Below are 25,750 nucleotides of genomic sequence, written 5' to 3'. Positions count from 1 at the left end.
TTTGTACCTTATATTCTTTTGTTTCTTAATTTTGCCTACTGTTACTCAACTACCCATGCCTATGACACCTAGTGGTGTACTGTGTTGCCTGTACTATTTTAGATTATTTCCAAGACAAATTTATCTTAAGGTAGACAATAGAATGACATGGCAGGTCAAGGAAAGCATCAAGAAAAGCAAAGATTAAGAAATCGTTTTTGACATAGGCAACAAGGGTGGAGGTGTTTTTACACTTTTCAGACACTCAAAGTTTGAAAACTATGGATATTGTTTTAGAACCAACAACCTTTCTACATTATCTGGGGGTTTTGTGTGCAAAAAGTGGAATTAATTGTCAAAAAAATAGAAGAAAATGTGAAAATCACTTTTCGTACTAGATATAATCACTTATTTTAAAACATACAGAAAAAAACACTAAAGATGGATCGTGAAAATTTGAAGACAAAAAAAATCTTGTTCCTTAGACTCTATATTAGCAAAATATGCAAAAAAATCAATTTTTACATGAAAATCCAGCGGGACCCTATTTTCCAAACACAGCGTACTGTACTATTATATATAACTCATACAGCTGATGATGTCAGAAGGGCACTTATTTCTTAAGTAAAAGTGACTGCAAGATAAAAGGTTTAATTCTACACATAAAACATTTACACTACAAAGTACAAACCAAGTGACATTGGCCTGAAATAAATGAAGATGTTTAATTTTTTATCTCACACATCCTATCTTACATTGCTCATCTTTTGAAAAATCACACTTTCTGTAGCCACACTTTCTTCTTATTTGATATCTTCATTATACTCCACATCCCTGGCAATCAGGTTGATCATTTTCACCTGTAATGTAAATGGATCATAGGTATGAGGAACATTCTGTTCTGTAACATTTGTATGTTCTGTAACATTTTGTTAACATTCAGTGATTTGGTTTATATGTATACACTCATATACCTCCTATGTGAATTGATAAGCCATTTCTGTATATGTAAACCAGCTGTCCCTCACACACGACCACATCAGCAACCCACCCCTTCAGAGGTTCCAACAAGGTTCTGACTCAAACAGCCGTTTCTGCTTTTCTTAGTTCGTCCTCGGAACTTTTTCTGGTGGCCAATTAATTCCATCAGGCGATGGGGCCACCTGTGGGTAGAATCTGCCTCGCGTTCTCTGGCAACTTGTGGCTCCATCCCTTCTGATAAATTCCGTCCATGTCGAGAGGAGGAGGAAGATGATGAAGAAGGTGATGACGATAGTGAGGGCATTTGATCTTCAGTGGATCCCTCAGCATTAACATTGGGCATGGCAAAGTCAAGATGTACAGCAAACAGGTCATCTAAAATCTATGTGAGAGGATGAATTTGGTTAATTCATGCAAAATTATTGCTGTAACATTGTTAACAGTCTTTTGCTTGTCTTGCTTTAATGAATTCTAAATAAATCACATTTCATTGTACAGAGCAATTCATTATTTAGCTTAATTTGTGCTAAAATATTTAACAACTACATATTTTATAAACTGGGATGGACTTCTCAAATATATGCAATATGTGGTTAACTTTATTTATCATTATCGCCATTGTAATGTAAATCACCATTAGTTACATGTTCTAACAAACCATGCAGGTCATCCTACGTTTTATCCAAAGGTCTCACCTGAGAATCAAGTTGGTTAGATTGCACCAGTGGTGAGGACAAGATGAAAAAGAGCAAAAGGTACAGATAAGCTGAAGAAGAAGAGGTTGATTGAGCCATCATTCCGTCAGGGAAGAGAAGAGAAGAGTCCTCTAAAGGAATACAAACTTTGATGAGTAAACCACTTGGTGTAATCCAAAGTATTCTTTGGCAAAAATTGTATGTTTGGATTGTCACATGTGACTGACAAGCTCTCAAATTGGACTGTGTAAAAGGTAGCCAGTGAGGTGAGCTAGTGTGTTCTGGCAATGTGCCAGTGATTTTATAGATCATCAACAGATGACGTCATGTCGGCATGCATCGCGAATGCCACTCCAGCTGTTATACACGTCTCACCCAGTAAACTTGTAGGGGGTTTAATGGATCACCATCCTATGATGTCATGAGGAAACAATTTAATACGTCAATTTCTGTCTTTTTTCCTATTATGAATTATTAAACTTATTAACGATCTGAGAGAGAAAAAATATTTAGGGTTAAAATCTAATAATAGCTCAATTAAATATACCCCATACAACGTTTCCTATACATAATCCTATGCACAGAAGCGAGTTCTGGTTAGTTAGTCAGTGAAGCCTTAAAGGGATATGTAAAGCATAAGGCACCTGCATGTTTTCAAAAAGATGAATATAGCCCATACATATCTATCACAGTGGGCCATTTTCATTCATACGTCTAGCTCAAGAAATAATGAATGAGCCAAAGTAAAGCAGAAGGTAATATAAGAGATTAAGCAAGGAAAACCCAACAGGAGGCGCAGAATCATAAAAGAAAATCTTAATCTTTCTGATGTGGCGCTTTTCATGAACTTAGTCATTACACTAATTAGCTGCGTAAATTAATCATGAATGGTGTACTGTATTTTTGCCATTAATGGTTTCTGACCTTTAATAAAACATTCAGAAGGGGCTTTGACGCTTTAATTCCCAGAACAATGAAACTGACCACATCACACAGTGTTATTTTTTCCCTTAGTTTGGGATGATGCCAGCAGTCATGAGATGAACTTGTTCGTTTCAGTAAAACAGAATGCTATTTGAATTGTTCCATTTTATTTGATATTCACAGCCTCATGACAGAAGCACTTGTAATTAAAGAATGACATAAATTGACAGACACAGACATTTTGGGAAGGGCTTCCTGCTGAATTTGATTACTTTTAAGACCAGCCCTCAAGTCTGCAAATGAGCAACCTCAGATGACCTTGGGATGACGGAAGTGCTTGCCAGCAAACTCTGCATCCTCCCCCAGTTCCTCTTCAATGCTAAGGGGAAAAGAATAGACAAACATTATATAGAATAGACATTACTTGAATACAAACTATTTTAACATTACTATGAGTACAAGGGGTGGGGAGGTGTACAAGGGTACAAGGGGATTTTCCACGGGCTCACCGCATTAACTGGTTGTACTTTGCAAGACGTTCTGACCTACAGGGGGCACCAGTCTTGATCTGTAAAAGAGGTATCGTACTGGAATAGAGCTGTAACACGGACATCAAATTTTCTTTTCTTTCAGAGAGCAAGCATACCTGGCCAGTGCACAAGCCAACCACCAGGTCAGCGATGAATGTGTCCTCTGTCTCCCCTGAGCGATGGCTGACCATTACACCCCAGCCATTGGACTGAGCCAGTTTACACCTGTGGAGAAACATATCTAAACCACCCCTTCACAAACATAAATGCAGACACACTGCCCTGACCATCATGGCTGCCATAATCCAATGGGAGATCAAGAGATCAAGTGGTCAGATCAATGGCAGTTCCTTCCTTATTCTTTCTATATTTAGACGTTTTTTAAGAGCATCGATACTTGTCAGCCTCTTGTTAAAGCGCTACACTTACGCCTTGATGGATTCTGTAACGGTGCCAATCTGGTTGACTTTCAGCAGCAGGCAGTTACAGGCTTTTTTCTCCACAGCCTGCTGGATGCGCTTTGGGTTGGTTACTGTCAGGTCATCCCCGACCACCTGGATGTCCACTGATCCTGTGAATGCTGCCCAGTTCTCCCAGTCATCCTGGTCAAAAGGGTCCTCAATGGACTGGACTGCACAGCAAAAGAGTTGCTAATTATTGAACATATTTGAGGAATAAGTGGGAAAAGTATGTGTAGATGTTTATGATAGTTACTTAATGAACAATGATGTTTCAAAAAGACTTTTGCTGTGTAAGTGTGATGGTATGAATATATGAGAGAGAGCCATACCTGGATACTTCTTGATGAAGCTTTTGTACAGGTCTCCCAGTTGTTCTCCAGTGATGTGGCGTTTTGGGTCATCTGGGGACTTGAAGTCCAGGTCATACTTCCCATTCTTGTAAAACTCTGAGGCGGCTACATCCATGCCAATGATGGTCTTGTCTGTGTAGCCAGCCGTTTCGATGGCAGATTTCAGAAGCTCCAAAGCTACAAACCACAGACAAGACCATTATGTAAGTTGGAAACATGGCGGTAGTGATACTATTTGATCTGATCTGTTTTTGAGTAAGAGGGGAAATAGACGGTACAATAAAACACAAACTGAACAATTATGACTGAATTCATTTCTGATCTGGGAGGTCAAAGGTCAAACTAATTCTGATGAACACACCCTCGTTGTTCTCTAGAATGTTGGGAGCAAAGCCCCCCTCATCTCCCACATTGGTGGCATCCTTGCCGTATTTGCTCTTGATGACACTCTTCAGGTTGTGGTAGACCTCTGCGCCAATACGCATGGCCTCCCGGAAGTTACCGGCTCCCACCGGCAGGATCATAAACTCCTGCATGGCAAGCTTGTTACCAGCATGGGAGCCTCCATTAATTACATTAAAGGCCTTGGCAAGAAAGGTAATCAGAAATGACAATGGACAAAAGGGAATAAAATGCATGAGTGTCAACTGAAGGGAGGCAATTTTGCAACTTTGACAGCTAATTAAACATTATGTGACATGTTCGTGTTTTACATGTGTAAATGGGATTGTCCAAAAGAACACCTCCAGTTACACCAGTAACTAGAGTTGCAGTTGGATTCATGTGATGTTGTTGTTATTCGCCTTATTCACCCGGCGGCCAGAACGAGGCTAAAGGGTACACTTGCTATTACACCTGCAGTCCAGCAGATGGTGGTGGTAATGCACTCCGTTTGCAAACTGCCAAAAAAAACTAACTGAAGAAGAAGAACAGTGAACCCAGTGAACCCTTTTTTTTTGGCAGTTTGCAAACGGAGTGCATTACCACCACCATCTGCTGGACTGAGGTGTAATGGCAAGTGTACCCTTTAGCCTCGTTCTGGTCGCCGGGTGAATAAGGCGAATTGGTAACAAGCTTACAGGCACAGGTAGAATGACCTTTTTGTTTCCAGCCAGGTCAGCGATGTGGCGGTAGAGTGGCACGCCTTTCTCGGCCGCTCCTGCCTTGCACACGGCCAGAGAAATGCCCAGGAGGGCATTAGCACCAAACTTAGCTGAAAGGGGGACATTTCACACTTATGGACACACTGAGGCTGATAGAACAGAACAGATAGAAGATATCCTGATGTGCTGAGAGGCTCACATTTGTTTTCTGTGCCATCCAGCTCAATCATGATCTTATCAATTTTCTCTTGATCAACCACATTTAGCTTCTGCAAGGGAAGAGTGGGACAACAAAATAAGTAGTGAGGGTCATACTGAGATCCAGGACAGACCGCCAAATGCAGTAGTGAACCGAATAAGACCAAATATTCTTCCTGACCTGCTTCAGTAATCTGGGAGTGATGTTGTTATTAATGTGGTCAACTGCTTTCAATACACCTGAGAAAAACGGACATGAGGTTTCAGTTAATGAATAATAGTTAACAATGTATTTTTAAAACTATGACATATGTCTTAAAGGACATGTTTTACCACTTGCTAAAGGACACTATGCAGTGTTGCTATGAATATATCGAATAAATCATCTACAGTAAAAAGTACATTGTTGCAAAGTGCATTAGTCATCAGTATACCTCATATTGTGGCTGGCAGCCTGATCTCTTACCTTTGCCCAAGTAACGGCCCTTGACTCCGTCTCTCAGCTCCAGAGCCTCGTGGACACCAGTGGAGGCCCCACTGGGCACAGCAGCGCGGAAGCGACCTGAGGGCAGATACCGGCATGACCTCTTCACCTTTGACATGTGATGCATGCAGAAAATATGTGGAAGGGTATGCACATCCCAGTCAAGTACTAGGCAAAAGTGAACATGGTAAAAGCAGACATTCACACACTTCTTTAATATCCCCATTTTGAATTGCAGTGTTGTGACCTCTTGACCTTAGCATGGATGGTCACAACATTTTAATAAAAAGTGGAAAAATGTAGAATCCCTAGGCTAACACCTTTGTTTTGTGTAATGAATAACTGTCTTGTAAGTGTGTTGGAAGATCTGGACCTGTGTGTATACCCAGAGTGGGTGCTGCTACCTTTATGTGTGAAAAGGTCCACCTCTACTGTGGGGTTTCCTCTTGAGTCGAGAATCTCACGTGCATGGATCTTTGCGATGGACATCCTGGCTGCAAAGGGAGGGAGGCAAATGAGCTGAAATATTCAAACATATCAAAAGTACATTTATCATTCCACACACTGTCATCCTGATACCTTTTCAAAGTTGGACAGTGGCAAGTAAACAAAATTACAAATCTGACATTTCCATTCATGTTTCCTGTTTATCATCTTTGCATTGTCACCTGTATTTAAAAGCCTTGGTACTGCCATTGCAATATTGGAAGCCCTATGTCCTTGTCATTTCAGTACTCAAGATCAGTGTCCACTTTCATCCTCCCCGATCTCTACACTTTAACAACCAATAGCCACATTGACCTCTGCTAAATGACCAATGAAGCAAGACTGTGGGTTGGACCAGGAAGTGTTATGTGATTGGCTAGGTCGGCACTGGAGGATTATAAATAGAAACAGAGAGTTGTCACGGTAAACTCTGCCTCCATCGCAGATGCCTTTATAATCCTTATTCCTTATGAGCCACCTGAGGATAACATGCACAGACATCATACTTATGCAAATACATACTGTATCTGTACCTATATGTAGTAACACTCTATCTATCTATCTATCTATCTATATATATATATATATCCATATTGCCTATATATATATATATACACATACACCTTCACATATATAATTACAGCATGGAAAACATTTGTACCACTGGGGAGGGAAGGAAGCAATTCTTCGTGAATAGAAGCTCTTTCTCCCACCTTAATTCAAGTGTATGCATACTATAATACACAGCAGCGTGACTTTCCTAGGTCTCTCCCCTGCAGTTAAGCCTCCTTCTGTTACCATACTCACACCAGAAGATGTGGAGTGCTGTCCTCACAGTGTCACATGCCAAAGATGTTGTGAAGCACGCAGAGTACTGAAAATACCCCCACAGGGGTTCTAATAAAACATATGGACTGAGGGAGCAACTTCATAAAAATGTTATGGTCACTCAGTTAATATGTGTGATTCACATCATCAAAAGTGTTCATCAAAGATCAAAAGGCATGCAATATAATTCTTTGCTCCACAACATTTACAGATGTATCCTTCTTTAGCTTTGTCCAGCTGAGGCACTGGAAATACATGACCTTTTATGTCTCATTAGCCATGCTCCTTATCCCCTCGCCTTAACATATGTCCACCATGTCAGTTCAAACAGACCTCCATCACCCTGGAGAATTCCGCCAGAATACCACATCCTTCCAACATGACATAACTGGCCATCTTGACTCTTGCCTATGGAATGGGCCAGAAGGCTGCCTGATGGTCAGTTAGCTCTCGTTCTCTCCCATGATAGCCTTAACAGTGTACATTTACATGTACTCTCTTCCTACTCAGATACATAAACACAAAGGGCTTTCACTTATTCGCTCTGGAAACAGACTTAGTGTCCATAGACCTATAGCGAATGCACACACAAGTGAATGAATATGTGTCATTGTCCAGTTCAGTTTCCCTCCAGGCTAATCTTTCTTTTCAACACTTGACATTATAAGCCATTTGCTTTTAGATTTCAGTGATCGGTCAATGCTGCACATCATTTACCCTCCCCTAAAGCAAGCCTGTTAAACTTATACTTTTCCAACATAGATAAGACTTCAGAATATGATAACATTCATTACATACCCCATAGTCAGATTTTGAGCAGAGTATTTCTTTAGCAGTAAATACACCATTACCAACACAAATAAAGCAAAAAATAAATGTAAGGAAAACAGACTTTACCTATGAGGTGCTGGCCTGTGTGTCTTGGATAGTCTCCCCTGAATACTGTGGTGCAGCTACTTGAAACTCCCCCATCCCATGCGGAGGTAATCTTAAGGCCAGCCCAACAAGCTCTTTCATGTGAACTAATTAACAGCTGTCTGTAGATGGTGCTTTTGAATAGCTGGTGCCATTACAAATACATATTTTGCAGTCTACTATTAAGTCATTAGGCCTTAATTCTTAAATATAAATTCAGAAGTGAAACCACATACCCTTTAAATATAAAGCAGAAGTCTGAAGAAGTCACTGGCCAATACAAAGACTCTGGAAAGGTCAGAGATTAGAGATCATACTGGGCAGTTCTGCAAGATGATGTCAGGTGGTGGTTTTAAAAGGCACACTAACCAACTCTGTTCCATTGCACAGCTAAAGGGGGTACCTTCCTAAAACAAGGAAAATGCCTGTACCTAAATTGATCAGAAACCTTTAGTCATTATATAATGATCTAAGTCCAGGCACACCGGGTTGAGTTGCTCTGAGCTGCTGCAGCGGATATTAAATATTGACAGAGACATTATTGTAACAACGCAAAAAGATAAATAAATAATAATAATGACAAAGAGTTAATATAGGTAAAATTGTGTTTTTATGGCACAAAGGTAAAGAAAGTACATCCCCTAAAGAAAATACCAGCAAAGGTAGGGATCAAAGACGCATAAACATTGATCTTATACGGTAAATGGAAAAACAAATAATCTGCAAATGGTTATTCAACAAGAACTTGGTCCCTATTCTGGGCATGGTTGTCAGTATCCTACAGGTGCCTGGTGGTTATTTATGTTCTCCAAATGTGCTTTTATTCCCATTTACAATTCCACTCAATGACTCACACCTTCACTCTCAACAAGACATGACCTCTGACAGGATATTCGAAAGAAAAAATATATTTACAGACAAAAAAATCCGTTCACATAGATCAATTTGAGTAGAAACTACACACATTCAAGTCGCTTGCGATGATTTTTGATGGGAAACTGATTATGGAGGGAACTAGTACTACTGCCTATAAACAGCTTTTAAATCAGGCACAACTTCAATACAAGTTTATAAGATGTGCCTTTAGGCAGTAACAATAATCATCTTTTAACTGTACTATAACAGAGAATGAGCTTACACATGGACATGTGACCTATACATCAACAGAAAGACTTAACCACATTATAAGACCCAAAGAAGCATCTATATTATTAGTGTCCAGACAATGAAACCATTCACACACAGAGTAAAAGTGTGTGTGTGGTCTGTGTATAAAATTAACATAAAATTCTGCTGTGTCCCTTAAGACATTCCATTACTTAAAACAGAAAATCTAGATGGGGTAAGAAGAGAAGAGAAGAGAAGAGAAGAGAAGAAAAGAGAAAGAAGGAAAGACTGAAGAGAAAGAAGAAGGAAAGACTGAACAGACAGAGACGAGGGTAAAGTGATGCAAGAGACTCAGGTCTCATACGGCACCCTGTTGGATGCCCCTCACACACTCCCTCTGCCCAAACCAGTTTGTTTACGCTTCAATGTCTGACATCCAGACACGGGCCCAAATCATGGTTCAGATGGAATCACATTAAAAACATCAAAGCACAGTAGCAGAAGAACAGGATGCAGTGACAATTACTGCAATTAAAAAAATAAAAATACAGTTGCAAATCATCAACTGAACAATGGCAACATGATTTCATAAGCAGGATCAGAATATTGCAAATATATTCCAAGTCTTTGGGGTACACTACACTTGCAGGGAGTAAGATGATACAATTGCACATACTGCGTTGAAGAGACTCAGGTTAGTGGACACATATAAACTGGCCACCAGTCCATATTGCACTAGATGTAGGTGTAGGTGTGTGTGTGTGTGTGTGTGTGTGTGTGCGTGCGTGTGTGTACGTGCGTGTGCGTGTGCGTGTGTGTGTCTAAAGAGAGAGGAGTGTTTGGAGGCATATGGTGTTAAAATGCCATCTTTACATTTTATATGTGACATTAAGTAGAAATAAAAAATAAAATCAAGTCAAGTTTTACGCTGATGGCCTACAGTATAGGTTAGATTGGATTCTCTTATAGCCTCATTTTGGAATTCTTAATTTGTTAATGTTCCCATTCCCAAGCAACAAGCCATACGATAAGTGGACAGTCGACAGCTTTAACGCTATCAACGAGAGCCCATTATGAGTCTTGCTTAAAAAAATGTTTAGGGTCTCAACCACAGGGTTAAATTACTTTGCTATTCTTCTCCTCCTCTCTGATCACAGCCCTTTAAAATCATTGAGACCAGCTAGGGCTTTTCCAATAAAAAGGGGGATTTAATAGCGCTATTTGGGGCGGGTCTAGTCTCTCAGACTCCTACCGCGCCGCGGCCAATGAGCTGGGCCGTGTCGTCGTCTTCCTCCTCCGACAGCCCCTGCTCTGAATCCTCCTCAGGCGAGTAGTAGCCGTCGTAGCCCAGCAGGGGCGAGTCGCGCTGTGGCGTGTGCGCCAGGCACTGGGCGGTGGTCACTGTGGTGACTGCGGTGACCGTGGCGACGGTGGAGGCGTAGGTGGTGACGGGCGGGCTGCTGGCGAGCGGTGAGGCCGGGTTAGACGCACGCAGCAGCGGCGTCCGCTCGGAGCTGGCCTCGTCGGTGGTGGCCGTGGCACCGCTGCCGCCCTCCTCGTCGGTGCGCGAGCCGCCGTCCTCGTCCGAGTCGGACGACTCGGAGAACTCGGGGTTGGGCCGCGTCACCCGCTGCTTGCACACCGGGCACGTCTTCTTGGTCAGCGTGAGCCACGGGTCCACACACCTGCAGTGGTAGGCTGGGGCGACAATGAGGACAGTCACTTCAGAGACCTATGCTACTAGCTGCCCTGCACACTGACATATAAGACATGTTGACATTATTTCCCTTGGAGATACAGTTCGCAATAACTCTGTTATTCAAGCAATCTGGCAGCTCTGTGTCAAAGCTACGGGAGACCCTTAACACTCAACACTGCCTGTAGCTTAAGGCCATTACATAACATGCACTGATTTCCGAATCAGAGTTTTAATACGTCTGAATAGCAGCGGATTACTAAAACCAAACAAATGCTTTGCAAGCAGGCCTTCACACAAACATATACATAAACACACACACACTTACCATGTGAGCAAGGCAAAACTCGCAGCTTGTCACCCTCCTCATATTCGTCCAAACAAATGGCGCACACATCATACTCATCACCTGATGGGACATAATTCAAGTTATTTTGTTTACAGCAACACCTGTACATGATAAGTCAACCACAGACCAGCATGGACCGTTTTTTGGGGGGTCATTAGGCCTTCCGAGTTCATAAAGCTTTCCCCATTAGAAGAAGCCTATTACCCAACACATTGCATAACTGGCTCACCCAGACATGGACACCAAACACTGACAATCCACTTTGGGCAGATCGCATGTCTACCACTTCACTTCCTACTGAAATAATTCAAAGGCGCGAGTTCTCACTACAGTAAAAGCAAGTTTTGACCAACTTAACCGACATCTGCCGACTCAGAGAACCTACTTCCCTAAAAACAGCTCAGAGGAAACAGCTGCCTTTCCTTTACAGGACATTGCTGGAATTCAATGACTACACACAATTCCACAAAACCAAAGCTGCCGTTTTGTTATATTGGACAGAAAAAAAAAAGAAAAAGAAAAAACTTGAACTATTTGATCAACTGTTCACTATAAACTTGAACATAAAAAGACATGGATAGTCTGGGCTGTTGACTGACCTGTGTTGCAGCCTAAATGGTACATTACGATGGTAATTACATTACAAGACAAAGCGCTGGTCTGATGTAAACTGGCAGTTTGTTTCTCCCCCCCCCCCCCCCCCCATTTTCAGCATCATGATTTGTATGTGATTGTGCATGGCTCACCTTTATTGAACTTGTGAATCGGGATTTTCTTCAGCTGTTCTTTAGTCAGTCTGTTCTTTCGCAGTCTCTTCTTATACTGGACACAGCGCACAACCTGGACCAATCGGATGCAAGGGCAAAAAAAAAAAAATGTTACCATGGCAACAATAAACGTTGTGCATGCAGAGAGGCCCCTCCACTCAAATCCACATGTACAGATAAAGGAACAGCCAGGCAGACAAAAACGGAGCCAACAAAAACTAAAAAAGGGATTAAATTGCTGGGCAATAGTGCAAGTATGACCAGACATTTGGAACATACAAGTCCAGGCAACAGAATCTTGCTTTTCATCTTGCCTGGAAGAAGATTCAATACCTGCCCACCACCCCATAAATACACTAAAACAGCTCAGCCTTTTCCAGCACGCATGACAACATACCATGGTGCTTTCAAGTACCAAAACAAGATGAGCAAGTTTCCATGGTATGACATATCCATGTTGGATAAAAGTATGATGTAAGCATAGCTTCATTTGTGCCAATACCCTTCCAATATTTCATGTTTGATCAGAAAAGGCATGAAAAAGGAAGACAAACGGCCAACAAACAATGTAATACAATACTGCCAAAGAGGTAAGAGAACAGAGGTTTAGGTTTTGAATGGTTTCTTTGCAGTACATTCATCTTAAAGTCAAAAGGTGTCAAAGACTTGTATGAAAATGAAGAGGTGCATTTTGCATCCTTTAGGGGGTTTGTGTGTAATGTGTACACATTGTTGTAATGTGGCCTTTCCTTTTATGGTAACCTATAGTCACAGTTCTGCAAACTGACAGAAGTTGGTAAAGTAGACACACACAGGCACACAATTGAAACAGACAGCAGAATGTCCACTCACCAGGATGATGACCATGACAAGGATGATCATCCCAACCACTCCCGTGAAGGGGATAAGATAGTAGGCCAGTGGGAAGGGGAAGTCTGGCTTCAGGATGATATAGGCCCTGGACAGCAGATACAGAAACATCAGTTTCTTCATGGGCCCATTGTCCAAAAAAACTACAAAATCTGGCTCACATATCTCAAGAAGCAGCAAAACCAGAACTGCAGCACTCATAACCAACTCCAGGATCGCATTAGCGTTTGTCAGATGTGACCATACACCCAAAGTGCCGTGCATTTTGAAAAAAGGAAACTGCTCCTGATTAATGAAATTGAAGCTGTTGCAAGAGTAAATGTGGTTTGTTGGAGGAGGAATCCTAATTGTCCATATTTCTCTCCATTGTAATTTCTACATCTCTACTATGTAGAGTCAGTGGATGCAAGTGAGAAAGCATAGTTAGCCTTCACTATGAGGTCACTGGAGATTAGTTTCCATGGCAATAATTATTATGTTGGGGCAACCATGTATACAAATACATAGTGTTTGTGCAATGTGCACTACCACTACCTGTTAACAGGAAGACTAGAACCTGGGCATAATACAACATGACCCAATCAGCACTTAGTTTTTTCATTAGACCATTGTGACATACTAGCCTATAAACTCTTAACTCTTCTCTAAGTTCTGTGAATTTTCTTTCATCAAAACCAAAAAGCATCCAAATATTTGGTTTAAAAAAAAAAAAAAAATTGTTACATTAGGCAAAACAACATGCATTGAAGCCAGACTTTAGACTCTGATAAGCCAGGAAGAGAGTCATAAAAGCTGGGTATCCATTTCTGTGAAAAATGCAAATGCAGGGTATATTACCATTTTCAATGTGAGTAGGGAGAAAACAGCACAGGAACTATTGAAAAGTGAGTAAGACTGTGATACCACTTGGTTTTATGACAATTATATCTAAATGGCCAAAGGCATCATATAACAGAGACAAAAATAGCAGGATTCACATTTAAATGTGCCAAATGGTCTACAAGGGTGGATGGAGCCAGCACCGATCAGGAACTGAGGAACTTACCCCTTCTCTGGAATAATAAAGTTTCGCAAGACCTGGGAGGCATAGTAACTGGTGAAAACGGAGGGGATATCAATTTCCTCTGCAATGGTAACTACAAAGGAAGAGCATCAGGTCACAGCCCAGTCTTATCAACACACAAGTATACTGTACATTTTCTGAACCTTCTACATTCACATGCACACCCTTGAGGGCATAACATTCATGCAAGCAGTAAGATCCGGAGTAAACTTGTCTCACCATTACTGAAGTTCATGTTGAGTATTGTGTCAGAGTACATATTGTGGACAATGGCACCACTGAACCCAGCCTGCTGAGCATGCAGTACCTGAGGGGAAACACAGCAGCGATCACACCACCCCACCAAGCATAAAAACAAGCTACCACCCCACCAAGCATAAAAACAAGCTCGCATTTTATATTTTCTACTTCAAAGAAATGTATTGGAAATGGGAAGACTGCAAAACAGAGTCTTCTGTCAATACAAACAATGTTTACTCAAAGAACCCAAGAGGTGTACAAGAACAGGCTATTCAGGTGACACACAGAGTGAAAGTGAGTGAGAACCGCCACTGACCTTGATGTCAAAGTTGCAGTCAAAGCGGCGGATGAGTACGATGTATTTAGTGAGGTTGGCCTCACCAGGAGTTGGCGGGGGAGGGGGAGGGTCAATGGGTAAGCAGGCATTTTGAGGACGGGCTTCCACTAAAACACCCTGAGCAAATAACAAAGGAGACAGATATAAGGGACCATGATGATAGACTATTAGCAGTCTGCTGTGTGTGGTGATGGGTTAGTGAAAAGACTGAGGCTACATCCGCAATACACTTTTCCTATTCCTTTCATTTTAAAACACAACATCACATGACCATTTGCACAACTCACATGACCATTCATGAATTGAATTTAATCTAAGGAATCTATTCAGAATCGAACTGTACTACAGATGCAACCAAAGACAGCGAGCAAGCCCATTAAAGCTTGTACTTTGTTCTCCATGTTGCATGTACAACTGGCAGGCTAGTAGTGGATGTCAAAGTGAGTCAAAGGTGATTTGTTATTGTTTTTTTTTTTTTTTTGGGGGGGGGGGGGGGTTCAGAAAAGGGGCACATAATCATCATCATGTGATTCAAACACAACCCTTAAGGGACCGAAACATCAGGCTGACAAGGTTCCATCAGGTAGGGAACATGGGTTTCTATGCCATCGATTTGAGAGGTTTAGGGATTTCCCTGCACACATTAAAATGTTACACAAAGCCAGAGTTTTTGAACGAAACTGGGACAGACAGCATTTTCACATCATTCCGTTTCATAAGCATGAAAACGCTGGAGTAGTGTAGATGAGCGGCGCAAAAGCGTTTTGGATTCAAATGAATCTGGAATAGTGTAGACAGAGGCTAGCTCATAGAACAGACTAGTTGACAGTCTCTTACCATAAGACCCTCCATCGGCAAGAGGCCACCAAACAGAGCCGGTCTGTCCTCAAATGACATGGGGGTCATATTGCTGTAGTGCTGTAAAGGTAAAAAGTTACAGAATGGGGTATTAAAACACAACATTTACAACATTTAAAAAACATGTCCAGTGTCAAGGTAACAAACAAAACAAATAACTCACCGCATAGATGTAGGCGTCTGAAGGAGAAGGTCCCAGAATGAAGCACAGGACAAGAGCCAGGACTTTAAGATGGGATCTCATGCCTTCATGGCCCAGACACGGCATCCCAGCTCTGGGATAGGAACGAGCTCACCCTGACAATGACCAAAGAGACAACAGCACCTGATGAGTGCCTTCTCAAGCCTCAATACCAGCACAATTAAATCACGCCCTACATTTTAATAAATCTACAACATTCAGAACAATTCTCTAAGGCAATTCCTGCTATGATCAAACACTTCATTATATTCCTGACAGGATTCATAAGTGATAACGCAGAAGCTGATCAAACCACCCTAATAATTGTTCTATTTCAGCCTAAGAGGTAAGACTGAGGGATGGGGTCAAGGACAAGTAACTCAAGAATGTAAACAGTTCGACGCATTTCTTTTCACTGTTGCAACTTCAAGAACAGATACAGTAGGCTACACGCGATGAAGTAACGTCAATTAGTACAACAAAGATCGGCAGAACGGCGCTCGGCTTTTTTCGACACGGGCCATATATATTGTATATTAGTTCCCTTTGATACAGGCGATACTGAATTGACAGAAGCATGTACTTTGTTACGAGGACCTCAGTAAAGCAGTTTGGCAAACTTTCCTTTATTTGGACATGGGAACCTTGACCATAACACACAAAGAGTAACGTAATGTAAAACGCCATCCTAACTCTGGAATAAACCAAATTACGATCATGAAATCTGTAATTTAACCTTGTTCATATCTCGAGAGCATGACTTAATACCGTTACGACAAAGCCACACAACAGGTCTTTTCCCTAGCCTAGTCTAGGTTTATTGTGTTGAAAACCACAACCAACAAAGCAAGTAACGTTCCAAGAAGATCGAATCGACTCACGAAGTAAAATGAAGGCACAGACACTGTAACCAACTTGTCATGGGTGCAAGAACAATTTCAGGGAAAGCGACGAGTTAACATTGGTCAAGTGTACATTAATTGTGTCACAAGTTAGGACTAACGTTAATCCATGATCACAGGGCAATTTATTATTCTATTTGAGGTATATGTTTGTAAAATATGACAAGAGCAATTTTACAAATAGTAAAATACTAGTCTGCTTATGGTAAAGTATAGTTGCGCATTAGGGGTGTTTGCATTAACTACAAACATCTGACTAGTTGTTGACGCCTGGTAAAAAACAAACAAGCCACGGTTCTCTAACGTTACTAAAGCTACAACTAGCAGCTTGCTAACAACCGAGAAGCGAACACCAACACAAGATCATGGCATGAACATACTGGTATATTACAGGATGGACAGCTGTATTTTCAACTTCAATTATTCAAAGCATGTTAGAATTATACAAACCTGATACTTACTTGAGCTTAGTCACCGTCTAAACGACAAACGTTTGTGGGCTGTTTGGAAAGGGAGTCGGGTGATAACTGAGGGTAAGCTAATGTTAGCCAACGCTACCTAACCATGTAAGGTAGAGATAACAACAAATGAACTCGATTAGCTGAGACAGTTCATACGATGCTTGTCAACGAATATCAACCTCGTTCACACACAGATACGATATCCTTTCGTCGCCTGACAACGTTAACTGTTTTTACCCTCACCTACATCGTAGATTTAGAGCTCCATGTTCTTACCACAACTGCCCGTGTTTACGCTTCTTTGGCAAAGCCAGACCAGGGCAAAGTGAATCTCATAGGAAATATCGCGTGACTTGTGATAATTCAATGCCAAATCAAAGATGGTTGATTACGAAGATACTTCCTGAGAGGCCATTTCCTGTCCCTGGAAATTTATGCAAATAGGGTAGCAGTACACGCCCCCGCACATGTATGCAGTGTTAGAAAGTGCTAGAAAGCAATACTTGAGTAAAAGTACAAGTATCGTACTAGAAAAAGACTTTGGTAGAAGTGAAAGTTGCCTTTTAGAATATTACTTAAGTAAAAGTCTTAAAGTATCTGATATATACTCTACTTAAGTATCAAAAGTAATTTTCTGATATTTAATGTACTTAAGTATTTGAAGTAAAAGTAAAAAGTAAAAAGCAAGCGGTTTTATTTTGAACTTTTATTGTAAACTTTATTTTGGCTTTCTTATAGTAAAGCATAAAGCATATTCAGGGTTCCCATATCTTCTTAATCTCACTCATCAAATCAAATCACATTCTTTTCTAGGACTTTTTAGGCACAATTCTCTGAAATGAAAAATAAATAACTTATTTCTTTCACAAAAAAAAAAAAAAAATGACCTGCTTGTAGGGAAAACATTTTGGTCATGTGGCATGAGCATTTCTAGGGCTTACGAAAGAACCTGGTTTTCAAAGTTGCCAGAATTCAGTGCCCGGGAGTTTCAGGCCCAAGACCGACCATAGTGGTGGAAATTGGATAAATTAAGCAACATTTCAGCTCTTACTATCCTGTAGTTTTTATTAGTACCATGGTTCAACAAATGTGTAAAGGTTATATAATAATTCACTTCAACTGAGAAGTTAAAGGAACCATATGTAAGATTGTGGCCAAAACTGGTACTGCAATCACTTTCAAAATACTGAAGAGCGGTGTATCCCCTCCCCCTCCCCCCTGACTTGAGGTTGCCAACCCGGATGGCGAAACACTACTGACTTCGTGATTAGTAGATAGGTGGAGGGTGGCGCATCAGGCCAAAACACAACATGACATGACAAAACACAACATCAACATCAGTTGAGGGCTGCAACTTCACTTTTTAAATGACAATATCCTGGCCGGACTACTGTTGTCAGTGATATAAGTATTTGAAATGAACATGATTTCTTCATGTCTAGTGAAATATCAGGGCCATTTTATGATTAATTGAAATATTTTTCTTACATACGGCTCCTTTAACAAAAAATATTCCACTATTACCAAAATATTCCTACTAGTTACCAAAACAGAAAGAAAGAAAGCCTTTGAAATGTAGCCTATCCCATGCTTCCACAAAGAGGCATATTGAACTAATGTTTAGGCTACATATTTTTGCATGGGTAGGCTATATTGTTGTTTGGTGATTTAGCCTACTCCTTTACTACACCCTCTTCTGAGCAAACAAGGCATAGGTTTATCATGTAGGGTAATTGCTCTTTCTTACATTAAATAATTTGAATTTATCCTCTCTACTTGTCCCTGTAGTGCCTCCTCATCACTAATTTCGGGCTCATCATTTTCAGTGGTCGACTGGTTGATCTCTCTCCTGGCCTCTTTCTACCCTCCATCCTTCCTGACGCTTGTGTCTACTGTAGGGCCGGCTTGGTTATCCGTATCTGAGAAAACTTTTTGGAAAAGACTATATGGACCCAACCAACTCTTTGGGAGGGGAGAACTCCCTCACGTAGGCTAAAACCCATGCAGAGGCATTGCATTGGTGTCATGCACAGAATGCGGAACGTGTCCTACTTTAAGAAAAAATATAGACTAACGTGACAAATGTCAATATTTGTTTCCTCGACCGGGCCAAAAGTGAAGCAGCCCACTGGGAATTCTCCCGATTACCCACCCCAGGCCTGATTCAGTCTTACTCTTGGACTGAAGACAACTCCTGCGATGTTATGGATAAATAGCCTTTCACAGGCCGCTAGGTAGCCGATGTACAGAAACATTTCTTGCAAATATGGCCACGGGTGTATGACGTTATATTTACCACTACCCTGTTCACCGAGTTCACCACTATCGTCGGGGTGGTCATCTATGATAACGGGAGGTCCTTCAGTAGGTGCTCGTGCTTCCATGGCGGTTTCAGTTGTGCGTTCTCCTCCTTTAGCAACAAACAAGAGCTGAAATAGAGCGGGCAGCGTGCGTAATGCAATCTAGGAGCATCCGCCAAACCTCCCTTATTGCAGTCGCACACATTTTTTCTAATTTTATGTTTTAGTAAAATAACGAAGATGCTTAGTGGAAATATAACGGAGTAAAAGTATACATTTTATCTAGGAAATGTAGTGGAGTAAAAGTGGAAGTTGACATAAATCTAAATAGCGAAGTAAAGTACAGATACATGAAATTTCTACTTAAGTACAGTAACGAAGTATTTGTACTCCGTTACATTATAACACTGCATGTATGCAGTGATCGGCTCTCTTTTTAACATTGAGGTCTATGGCAGAATCCAAGAATTTCCCAGAATTTGTCAAAGTCTTATTTTTCTGAGCAATGGATGCACATTTCGGACACGGTATCATGATCTCCAAACCCTCCTCCCTATTTCAGTGGAATGTCGTGATAGAATGACCCTCCAGTCGGGAGAAAATCAACATAAATGAAGGTGTACACCAAGTTTATTTTTTACTCCGGCTTGTCTGGCGTGGAACCGAGGCGTTCAAACGTAAGTCATTTATGGTCATACGTCAGTGACACGCCCCTGTGCAGGCGGGAACTGAACCAGAGCCCGTCTCTGACTGAACTCCACTTTGCCCTCATAGACATGAACTAGGACGACCCATCTTGCTACGCATTCATTATCTTTGGCCAAATTACTTACACAATGAACATCCGGTTTCCTAACACTGCTGACACTGACAAGTAAAAGTCCTTACTGACATTTCCCTCCCATGGGATTTGGGATTAAATCGCTTTAGAGATTGCACTAGTAATGTTATATCGGTGTTATAGTTATAACGTAAAGCAAAGTTATATCGGTGCAATCAATGGAAGGTGATTTTATTGATTGATTGATAAATCTGATATCCCTCTATTATCACCAATTCAATAAGACCAAATAAACCAAGAAGATGGTAATTATTCAATAATGATATAAAATTAATATATTGGATACATTTTCAATTAAAATGTTTAAATATAATGCAGTTATGTTTAAAATTGCACTACAAGTGTAGAAGTGTAACTATATGTATTTTCAGGTAAATTGCAAAAGGACATGACAGTCATAAATATATTTTCACATTTTTCTGAGTACCATGCGCAGAGTACAATTAATACCATGCGCATGAGTACCATGAGTATGCACAGATGCACCATGTCATGGTTTGCCCTATTTTTTAACCTAATAGTAGTCTATCAATCTTGACTGACTGACCAAACAGGGCAGAGAAATGTACGGAGCAACATACATCCTCCAGCCGTTCGTTATAGTTTGGCTCATCAGCAAAACTACACAGGAAGTCTTTGGTGTGCTCATTGTAATATGCTTCACAATTCAATACATTGTGTCCCTCTGATTAACATGGACACGGAACTAACAGACTTTCACTATGGGACTGACACACATCAATGCTAAACCCGTCAAAATGAAGACCTGATCTTTCTGTGAACATGCTGTTCAGTTTTGTGTAGAGCAGACATACATAGACACATAGATACACATAGTATATAAACTTCATGAATGAAGATGAATTATTCAAATGCATGGATTTACAGTGAATATCAAGGTCAAACTGAGAATCTCAAAGCAGAGATCATCTCTCAAGAGAAACAAACCATTTCCACGGTTGATAAAGAAGTATAATACACAGGGTTCAATAATTTACATGACGTACAAACTGAATATTGTAGAATTTGTATGGCTCCCGAGGCCATTTCTCCTTAGCTCAGTATAATAGAAGGAGAAAGAAAATATGGTAGATGAAAACACATAAACTTGAAATTAGAGAAGAATATTGGAGACAAAGAAATGCTACACCTCAAAAAGTGTAATGGTCTATGACAGCCATATTTATTTCAAGAAAAAAACCTAAGTGGATACAATACATTCTGACAAGAACAGTTTGAATCGATAGTTAAAAACAAATCACAAAATACACACCTCAAACACTACCCCCCCCCCCCCCCCCCCCATTACTGCTGACAGATGAGCTATAGAATGACTGTACAGTACACAGTTTCACAACTTTCATTAATCCTGCGATCCTGTGGCATTTTATACACAAATACTTTACAGGGAATTTACGATTAAAAGAGGTGTGCAGACCAGATTAAAACTGTAAGAGACACCGACGTGGCACAGTACTCCTCAGGGCCTCAGCTCCATCACTGGATGACTAGACACAGTGTAGAACAACAGAGCAGATAATCATTTAGCATCCAGCAAGATGGAAAGGCACTCCTGCTAATACAACTGCCTTCAAATAATGACATCTGGTTGCATAATTGCTTGTGTACATCTTTCTATTTGTAAGTTAACACTGTACATGTTACAAGTACAAGTATACGTTACTTTAAAAGTATACTCAGTTAAATCTCTAAGGTCAGCAGAACAAAATGGACACTCATACACACACACGCATGTGCGCACACACACGCACACACACACACACACACACACACACACACACACACACACACAGATGAACAGACACACACACACACACTTTCTTTTGCACTCTTTCTTACAAACTGGCATTGCTACTGCCTGCCTCAGTGTCATCGTCTTTCTTCTGTCGTTTTTTGGCCCTGATTGCATTCATGGCTTCTTCAATAGAGCGAGTGTCTCTCTTATTAGCCACGGGCACTGAAAGGGAAATAAAACCAGGTGAAACATTAAGCAGGTTTAGAGCAGTGCATGTGAATGTAATAATAATAAAGGACAAGTGTTTTTACGGTATGACTCTACTGAATGTGAAATTCCGCCATGTTATCATGTTACATTTTAACCTAATTGAGTCCTTCAGTCTTGTCTGACCGCCCACACAGAGCCCACACCCATCCTCCAGCTGTTAAACAGCACTGGCTTGGTTCTGGTGTCAGCCAGCAGTCCGGTCACAACTTCCAGGAATTCGTGTGCAATTTCACACTACACTCTAAAATGGTCATACATATTGAGGCGTCATTACTTACCACAGCCATATGCCCGATTGGCCTCAAGTGTGTGCGCAGCATCTTTGGCAGCGGAAGTACCAATCAAATGACTGTACTTGTCCCTGTAATTTGAGCTGGGAGACACAGGCCTTTTCTCTGTGCGGCTGACGGACTCCTCCTCCAATGCAGCAAGTTCCTGGATAAGAGTGAACAGGATAATAAGGGAGCAACTCAAGCTTTGCAAAAACAAATGTATCTGTTTTGGCTTTGTTACAAAAGCACTTCTTGTTCACTGCAAGGTTATGGTGTTGTTTAGTAGTACCTTTCCCAAACTGTGTTTTGGACGCTAAACAGTTTTGAGATTTTTGTTGCGAAATTGACAGATCTGGTTATAGTACTATATATCTATAAATGAAAGAAACGTCTGTCTGTGTGTTTGTGTGTGTTATTTGCATATCTGTCGACCCATTCGTCTGACTGATTTTAAACTTGTCTTGCTACGGGCACGAGTGAGTGCAGTGCCAAGTTTGACGTTGTTTGGATAAGAAATGCAAAAGATACCGTTAAATATATCGGTAAAAGAAGCACACATTGACTTTTGCCACTCCCCCTCTCACAAAGCACTGCACCAGAGAGGTTGGAAGTGGATCTTTGGCAGAACTGAATTAGTGCACAAAAAAAGTAAAAAGTCAAGCGAGTGCAAAATATTAGGATGATTATCATGTCTGACCTCAACAATAAAGACTGCCTCTGTATGTGTGCATAAAATGATTCCACAGATTTTGCAACAACACACCAACACGGGTAGGTTATGAAGTCGCTATTCAAAACGACATAAAAACAAACAACAATTTTGACTGCAAGGTCCCAAGCTTGATCCCGAATTTAAAGATGGCTTCAGAATGCCACATATGAAAAGCATGACCAGCTATAGACAACGAATGGCAGACAGCGCATGAAGTCACTTCTAGCTACCAGAGACTGCAAATTTGATATGACGAGGCATCATTCCACAAAATGGTTTGTCTTCTCTATCAAGTTATTCAATTAGGCTAAACATATAGCCTAACTCCAAACAGAGGTGCGTTCAAATTTGGCAAACCTGTTTTCTCTGAACAGTTATTTTAAGGATTTTGTGTAAAAAGATCCATGGTAATGGTAACACTTCGTCCAGCACCTTACCTGTTAGGTCCGTCATCTTCTTCTGTAAAAAATGTCACATGCAGCCATTCTTATATTCTGCTTAGCTGGAATGCCCCCCCCCCACCCATCATTCTATTTTTTTCCACAGCGTCCCAACTGGACTTACCTTTAACCGACGTTTCTCCTCAGCTTTCTGGGGATTCCATTCCTCTCCCTTTCTGTAAGCATCCAATTCTTCATCTGATGGAGCAAACTCCTACTCACCACAAAATCAACCACAAAAAAACCCCAATATGATGCACAGGCACTACACCATACTATATCAAGTTAAATCAAATCATTTAGATCATATAATACAAAATGTTACAGGTTGACACAGACACTTCCATCTGAATTTACTGGTAGAGTTGTTGTTTTTTAATAAATCACGCTATCCATATTAAGTGGGTTGTGTAGGTACAACTACAATGCGCTGTCCGATAGAATGTGTATGTCAAAGTCTTTTTCTGAAATCAAATGCAGGGCTGTGCTTTGTGTTGGGGTGACAATAAAAAACAATACACTGACCTTCTTAAACAACATGACGTATCTGCTCTCTTCATCCTCACCAAAAGAAAACGAAGTCAAACCCGCCACTTCTGCAACATCATGGCTGGGGGGGTTGGGATAACATATAAGTACAATCCTGACATCCATTCTGCCACAACAATCAACAGGACATTCTCCACCTTCATTTTACATCAGGCGTTTATCAATTAATTAATAAATGGCCCATGCTCCAGGCAAAATAGTAGAGAGAACAAAATAATGTTTAGAATTCCATAACTGGCTACAACATAGTTAGTTCCTAATTTCCTTTTAGAACTGCATAAAGTCAGTCTCCTTTTATTTGATGTCTTACTGCTAAATAAATGTAAGGTCTGAGGCGACAGAAGTAAGCCATAGCAGCTATAAACTTTACTTACAGGATACTCCTCTCGATCTTTCCCATGGGCTCATATTTCTTTTTTTGTATGACACTGTCCTGAATAAAATCAGAGACCTCCTTCTCCATCTAAAAGATTGAGAGTGGAAGAGAGAGAGTTCAGATTCATTGTAGCGTTAAAAATGAGGTGGCATGTTTTAACCCAGTGGTTCTCAAACTTTTTCTGTCATTCCCCACTTTGGAAGTGGGGAATTTTCAAGTCCCACCTGACCCAATCAACTCATGGTAATGTTAAAAAAGTGGTTCCACGTAGCATTTCCTGTCTTGGTCCGCTGGATCAGATGCTATTTTAATTAATATGTCGGTCTGTTTATGACACCTATGTTTGTGTGTGGCTATTTTGTTTTGAATCTATGATCTTGTCAAAAAAAGAAAGGCATTATTAAACATTAACAACAACAAAAAATCCTCCTATTCATCGTGCCCCACCTGACATGTCTTTATTCCCCACTAGTGGGGCCCGCCACTAGTCCAATGTCCAATTGTTTACCTTTTTTCTAAATTCAGCTTTCTTTTTCTTCTCATCCTCTTGCATCTTTTTCATTCTGGCTGCTTGTTCTATTAAGGAAAAGTGAGATTGGTAACTTAATCACACTTCAGAATTATTTTGAGTTATATTTGTACCGACTTTTAAGTGTAGCCATTACAAACTGTATGCTTTTAGATTGTATTATAACTTGTAAGCACTTTGGACTTCATACAATATAGTAAATTCATATACCGGTACATTCTTTTCATATATTGTCTCTTATATTTTTATATAGCCTTCATCACATTTCAACGGAGCTGCTTGCTAGTGATGTTTTGACTGCGATAAGAGCAACATTGACCAATGAGAGATTACTTCAGCAGCGACGCGACTGCCTTGCAGTTCGACGTCTGCTACGTGACTGGTCAGAATGCTGCAGAGGGGACGGTGGGTGGCTCGAGCACACTGAGGTTAATAGAAGAAATGTATACGTCCCCTTTGCTCAGGCTATATTATAACATTGAGAATACACAATGTTGCCGGATATTGAACGGTAATTGTAATACCTCTTGCTTTTCGTCGGCTTTCCTTGTCGCCGACAGTTGGAGGTTTTTCCATGGAGCTTAGGATAGAGCCTAAGAGGTCCGCCATCTTGAATTGAGTGTATGTACCGGAAATACGTCTTTTAAAGGCACGAGAGGGAACACCCACAACACCTCAGACTCCGCCCCATGTTGGAGTGGGGTAATTTTATACAGTACACTATGAGTACACTATGTTCACATTTTATGATAATCACCATCTTGTCACAATGTTTGTGAATGTAGAGGGTATGCAGAGCATACAGCTACACATGATGTTGTACGTAAGTGTTTAAAGTAATAATAACCACAGAGATGTTATTGACATCCCTGCTTAAATGGATTTGTCCCTTTGTCAAACAGGACACACTATAACGAAGCAACCTTGCTCTGTAACAGGT

At 40.7% G+C, this 25,750-nt stretch overlaps 3 protein-coding genes across 5 annotated transcripts; all 3 read right to left on the bottom strand.

Moving 5' to 3' along the window:
• Positions 1-2,743: 2,743 nt before the first annotated feature.
• LOC143111320 (beta-enolase-like) lies at positions 2,744-6,463 on the bottom strand. Its single transcript, XM_076273530.1, has 12 exons — positions 6,374-6,463; positions 6,110-6,199; positions 5,688-5,783; positions 5,403-5,461; positions 5,223-5,292; positions 5,000-5,133; positions 4,282-4,504; positions 3,900-4,097; positions 3,539-3,740; positions 3,226-3,334; positions 3,089-3,147; positions 2,744-2,958 (listed from the first exon to the last, which is right to left on the bottom strand). The coding sequence occupies exons 1-12, from the start codon at positions 6,399-6,401 to the stop codon at positions 2,889-2,891; spliced, it is 1,338 nt and encodes a 445-aa protein (XP_076129645.1). The 5' UTR covers positions 6,402-6,463; the 3' UTR covers positions 2,744-2,888.
• A 2,064-nt stretch (positions 6,464-8,527) lies between these two features.
• On the bottom strand, positions 8,528-17,104 carry rnf167 (ring finger protein 167). Of its 3 annotated transcripts, XM_076273510.1 has the most exons (11): positions 17,009-17,104; positions 16,766-16,862; positions 15,385-15,518; positions 15,201-15,281; positions 14,343-14,480; positions 14,006-14,093; positions 13,769-13,859; positions 12,706-12,811; positions 11,833-11,926; positions 11,066-11,146; positions 8,528-10,739 (listed from the first exon to the last, which is right to left on the bottom strand). In XM_076273510.1, exons 3-11 carry the CDS (start codon positions 15,487-15,489, stop codon positions 10,282-10,284), a joined length of 1,242 nt encoding a protein of 413 aa, XP_076129625.1. In that variant the 5' UTR covers positions 15,490-15,518; positions 16,766-16,862; positions 17,009-17,104; the 3' UTR covers positions 8,528-10,281. The 3 variants fall into 3 exon arrangements, with proteins under 3 accessions (XP_076129625.1, XP_076129626.1, XP_076129624.1); XM_076273511.1 differs by having other exon boundaries at positions 16,755-17,088; XM_076273509.1 differs by having other exon boundaries at positions 16,766-17,087.
• A 4,091-nt stretch (positions 17,105-21,195) lies between these two features.
• On the bottom strand, positions 21,196-25,424 carry spag7 (sperm associated antigen 7). The gene is made up of 8 exons (XM_076274667.1): positions 25,335-25,424; positions 24,790-24,857; positions 24,280-24,368; positions 23,882-23,966; positions 23,481-23,570; positions 22,211-22,367; positions 21,767-21,884; positions 21,196-21,414 (listed from the first exon to the last, which is right to left on the bottom strand). Exons 1-8 carry the CDS (start codon positions 25,417-25,419, stop codon positions 21,387-21,389), a joined length of 720 nt encoding a protein of 239 aa, XP_076130782.1. The 5' UTR covers positions 25,420-25,424; the 3' UTR covers positions 21,196-21,386.
• Positions 25,425-25,750: the final 326 nt, after the last annotated feature.

This window comes from Alosa pseudoharengus, unplaced genomic scaffold (assembly GCF_046254945.1).
Source record: "Alosa pseudoharengus isolate Yale_2024_CS ecotype anadromous, Long Island Sound unplaced genomic scaffold, YU_APseudo_1.1 YU_APseudo_1.1_scf_8, whole genome shotgun sequence".
Classification (NCBI taxonomy): Eukaryota; Metazoa; Chordata; class Actinopteri; order Clupeiformes; family Clupeidae; genus Alosa; species Alosa pseudoharengus.
The sequence above is the reverse complement of the archived record's forward strand: the minus strand, read 5'-3'. Positions and strand labels throughout refer to the sequence as shown.

Coding starts and splice junctions, on each gene's coding strand:
- spag7 (XM_076274667.1), bottom strand. CDS start 25,419: ATGGCGGACCTCTTAGGCTCTATCCTAAGCTCCATGGAAAAACCTCCA. Junction 24,858..25,334: donor AAGCCGACGAAAAGCAAGAG/GTATTACAATTA, acceptor TTTCCTTAATAG/AACAAGCAGCCAGAATGAAA. Junction 22,368..23,480: donor AGGAGAAACGTCGGTTAAAG/GTAAGTCCAGTT, acceptor ACTCTTATCCAG/GAACTTGCTGCATTGGAGGA.
- LOC143111320 (XM_076273530.1), bottom strand. CDS start 6,401: ATGGCAGTACCAAGGCTTTTAAATACAG. Junction 5,293..5,402: donor CTCCCAGATTACTGAAGCAG/GTCAGGAAGAAT, acceptor CTTCCCTTGCAG/AAGCTAAATGTGGTTGATCA. Junction 3,335..3,538: donor GTTACAGAATCCATCAAGGC/GTAAGTGTAGCG, acceptor GTTTCTCCACAG/GTGTAAACTGGCTCAGTCCA.
- rnf167 (XM_076273510.1), bottom strand. CDS start 15,489: ATGCCGTGTCTGGGCCATGAAGGCATGAGATCCCATCTTAAAGTCCTG. Junction 11,147..11,832: donor GATTCACAAGTTCAATAAAG/GTGAGCCATGCA, acceptor ATGTCCCATCAG/GTGATGAGTATGATGTGTGC. Junction 10,740..11,065: donor AGTTTTGCCTTGCTCACATG/GTAAGTGTGTGT, acceptor TTGTCGCCCCAG/CCTACCACTGCAGGTGTGTG.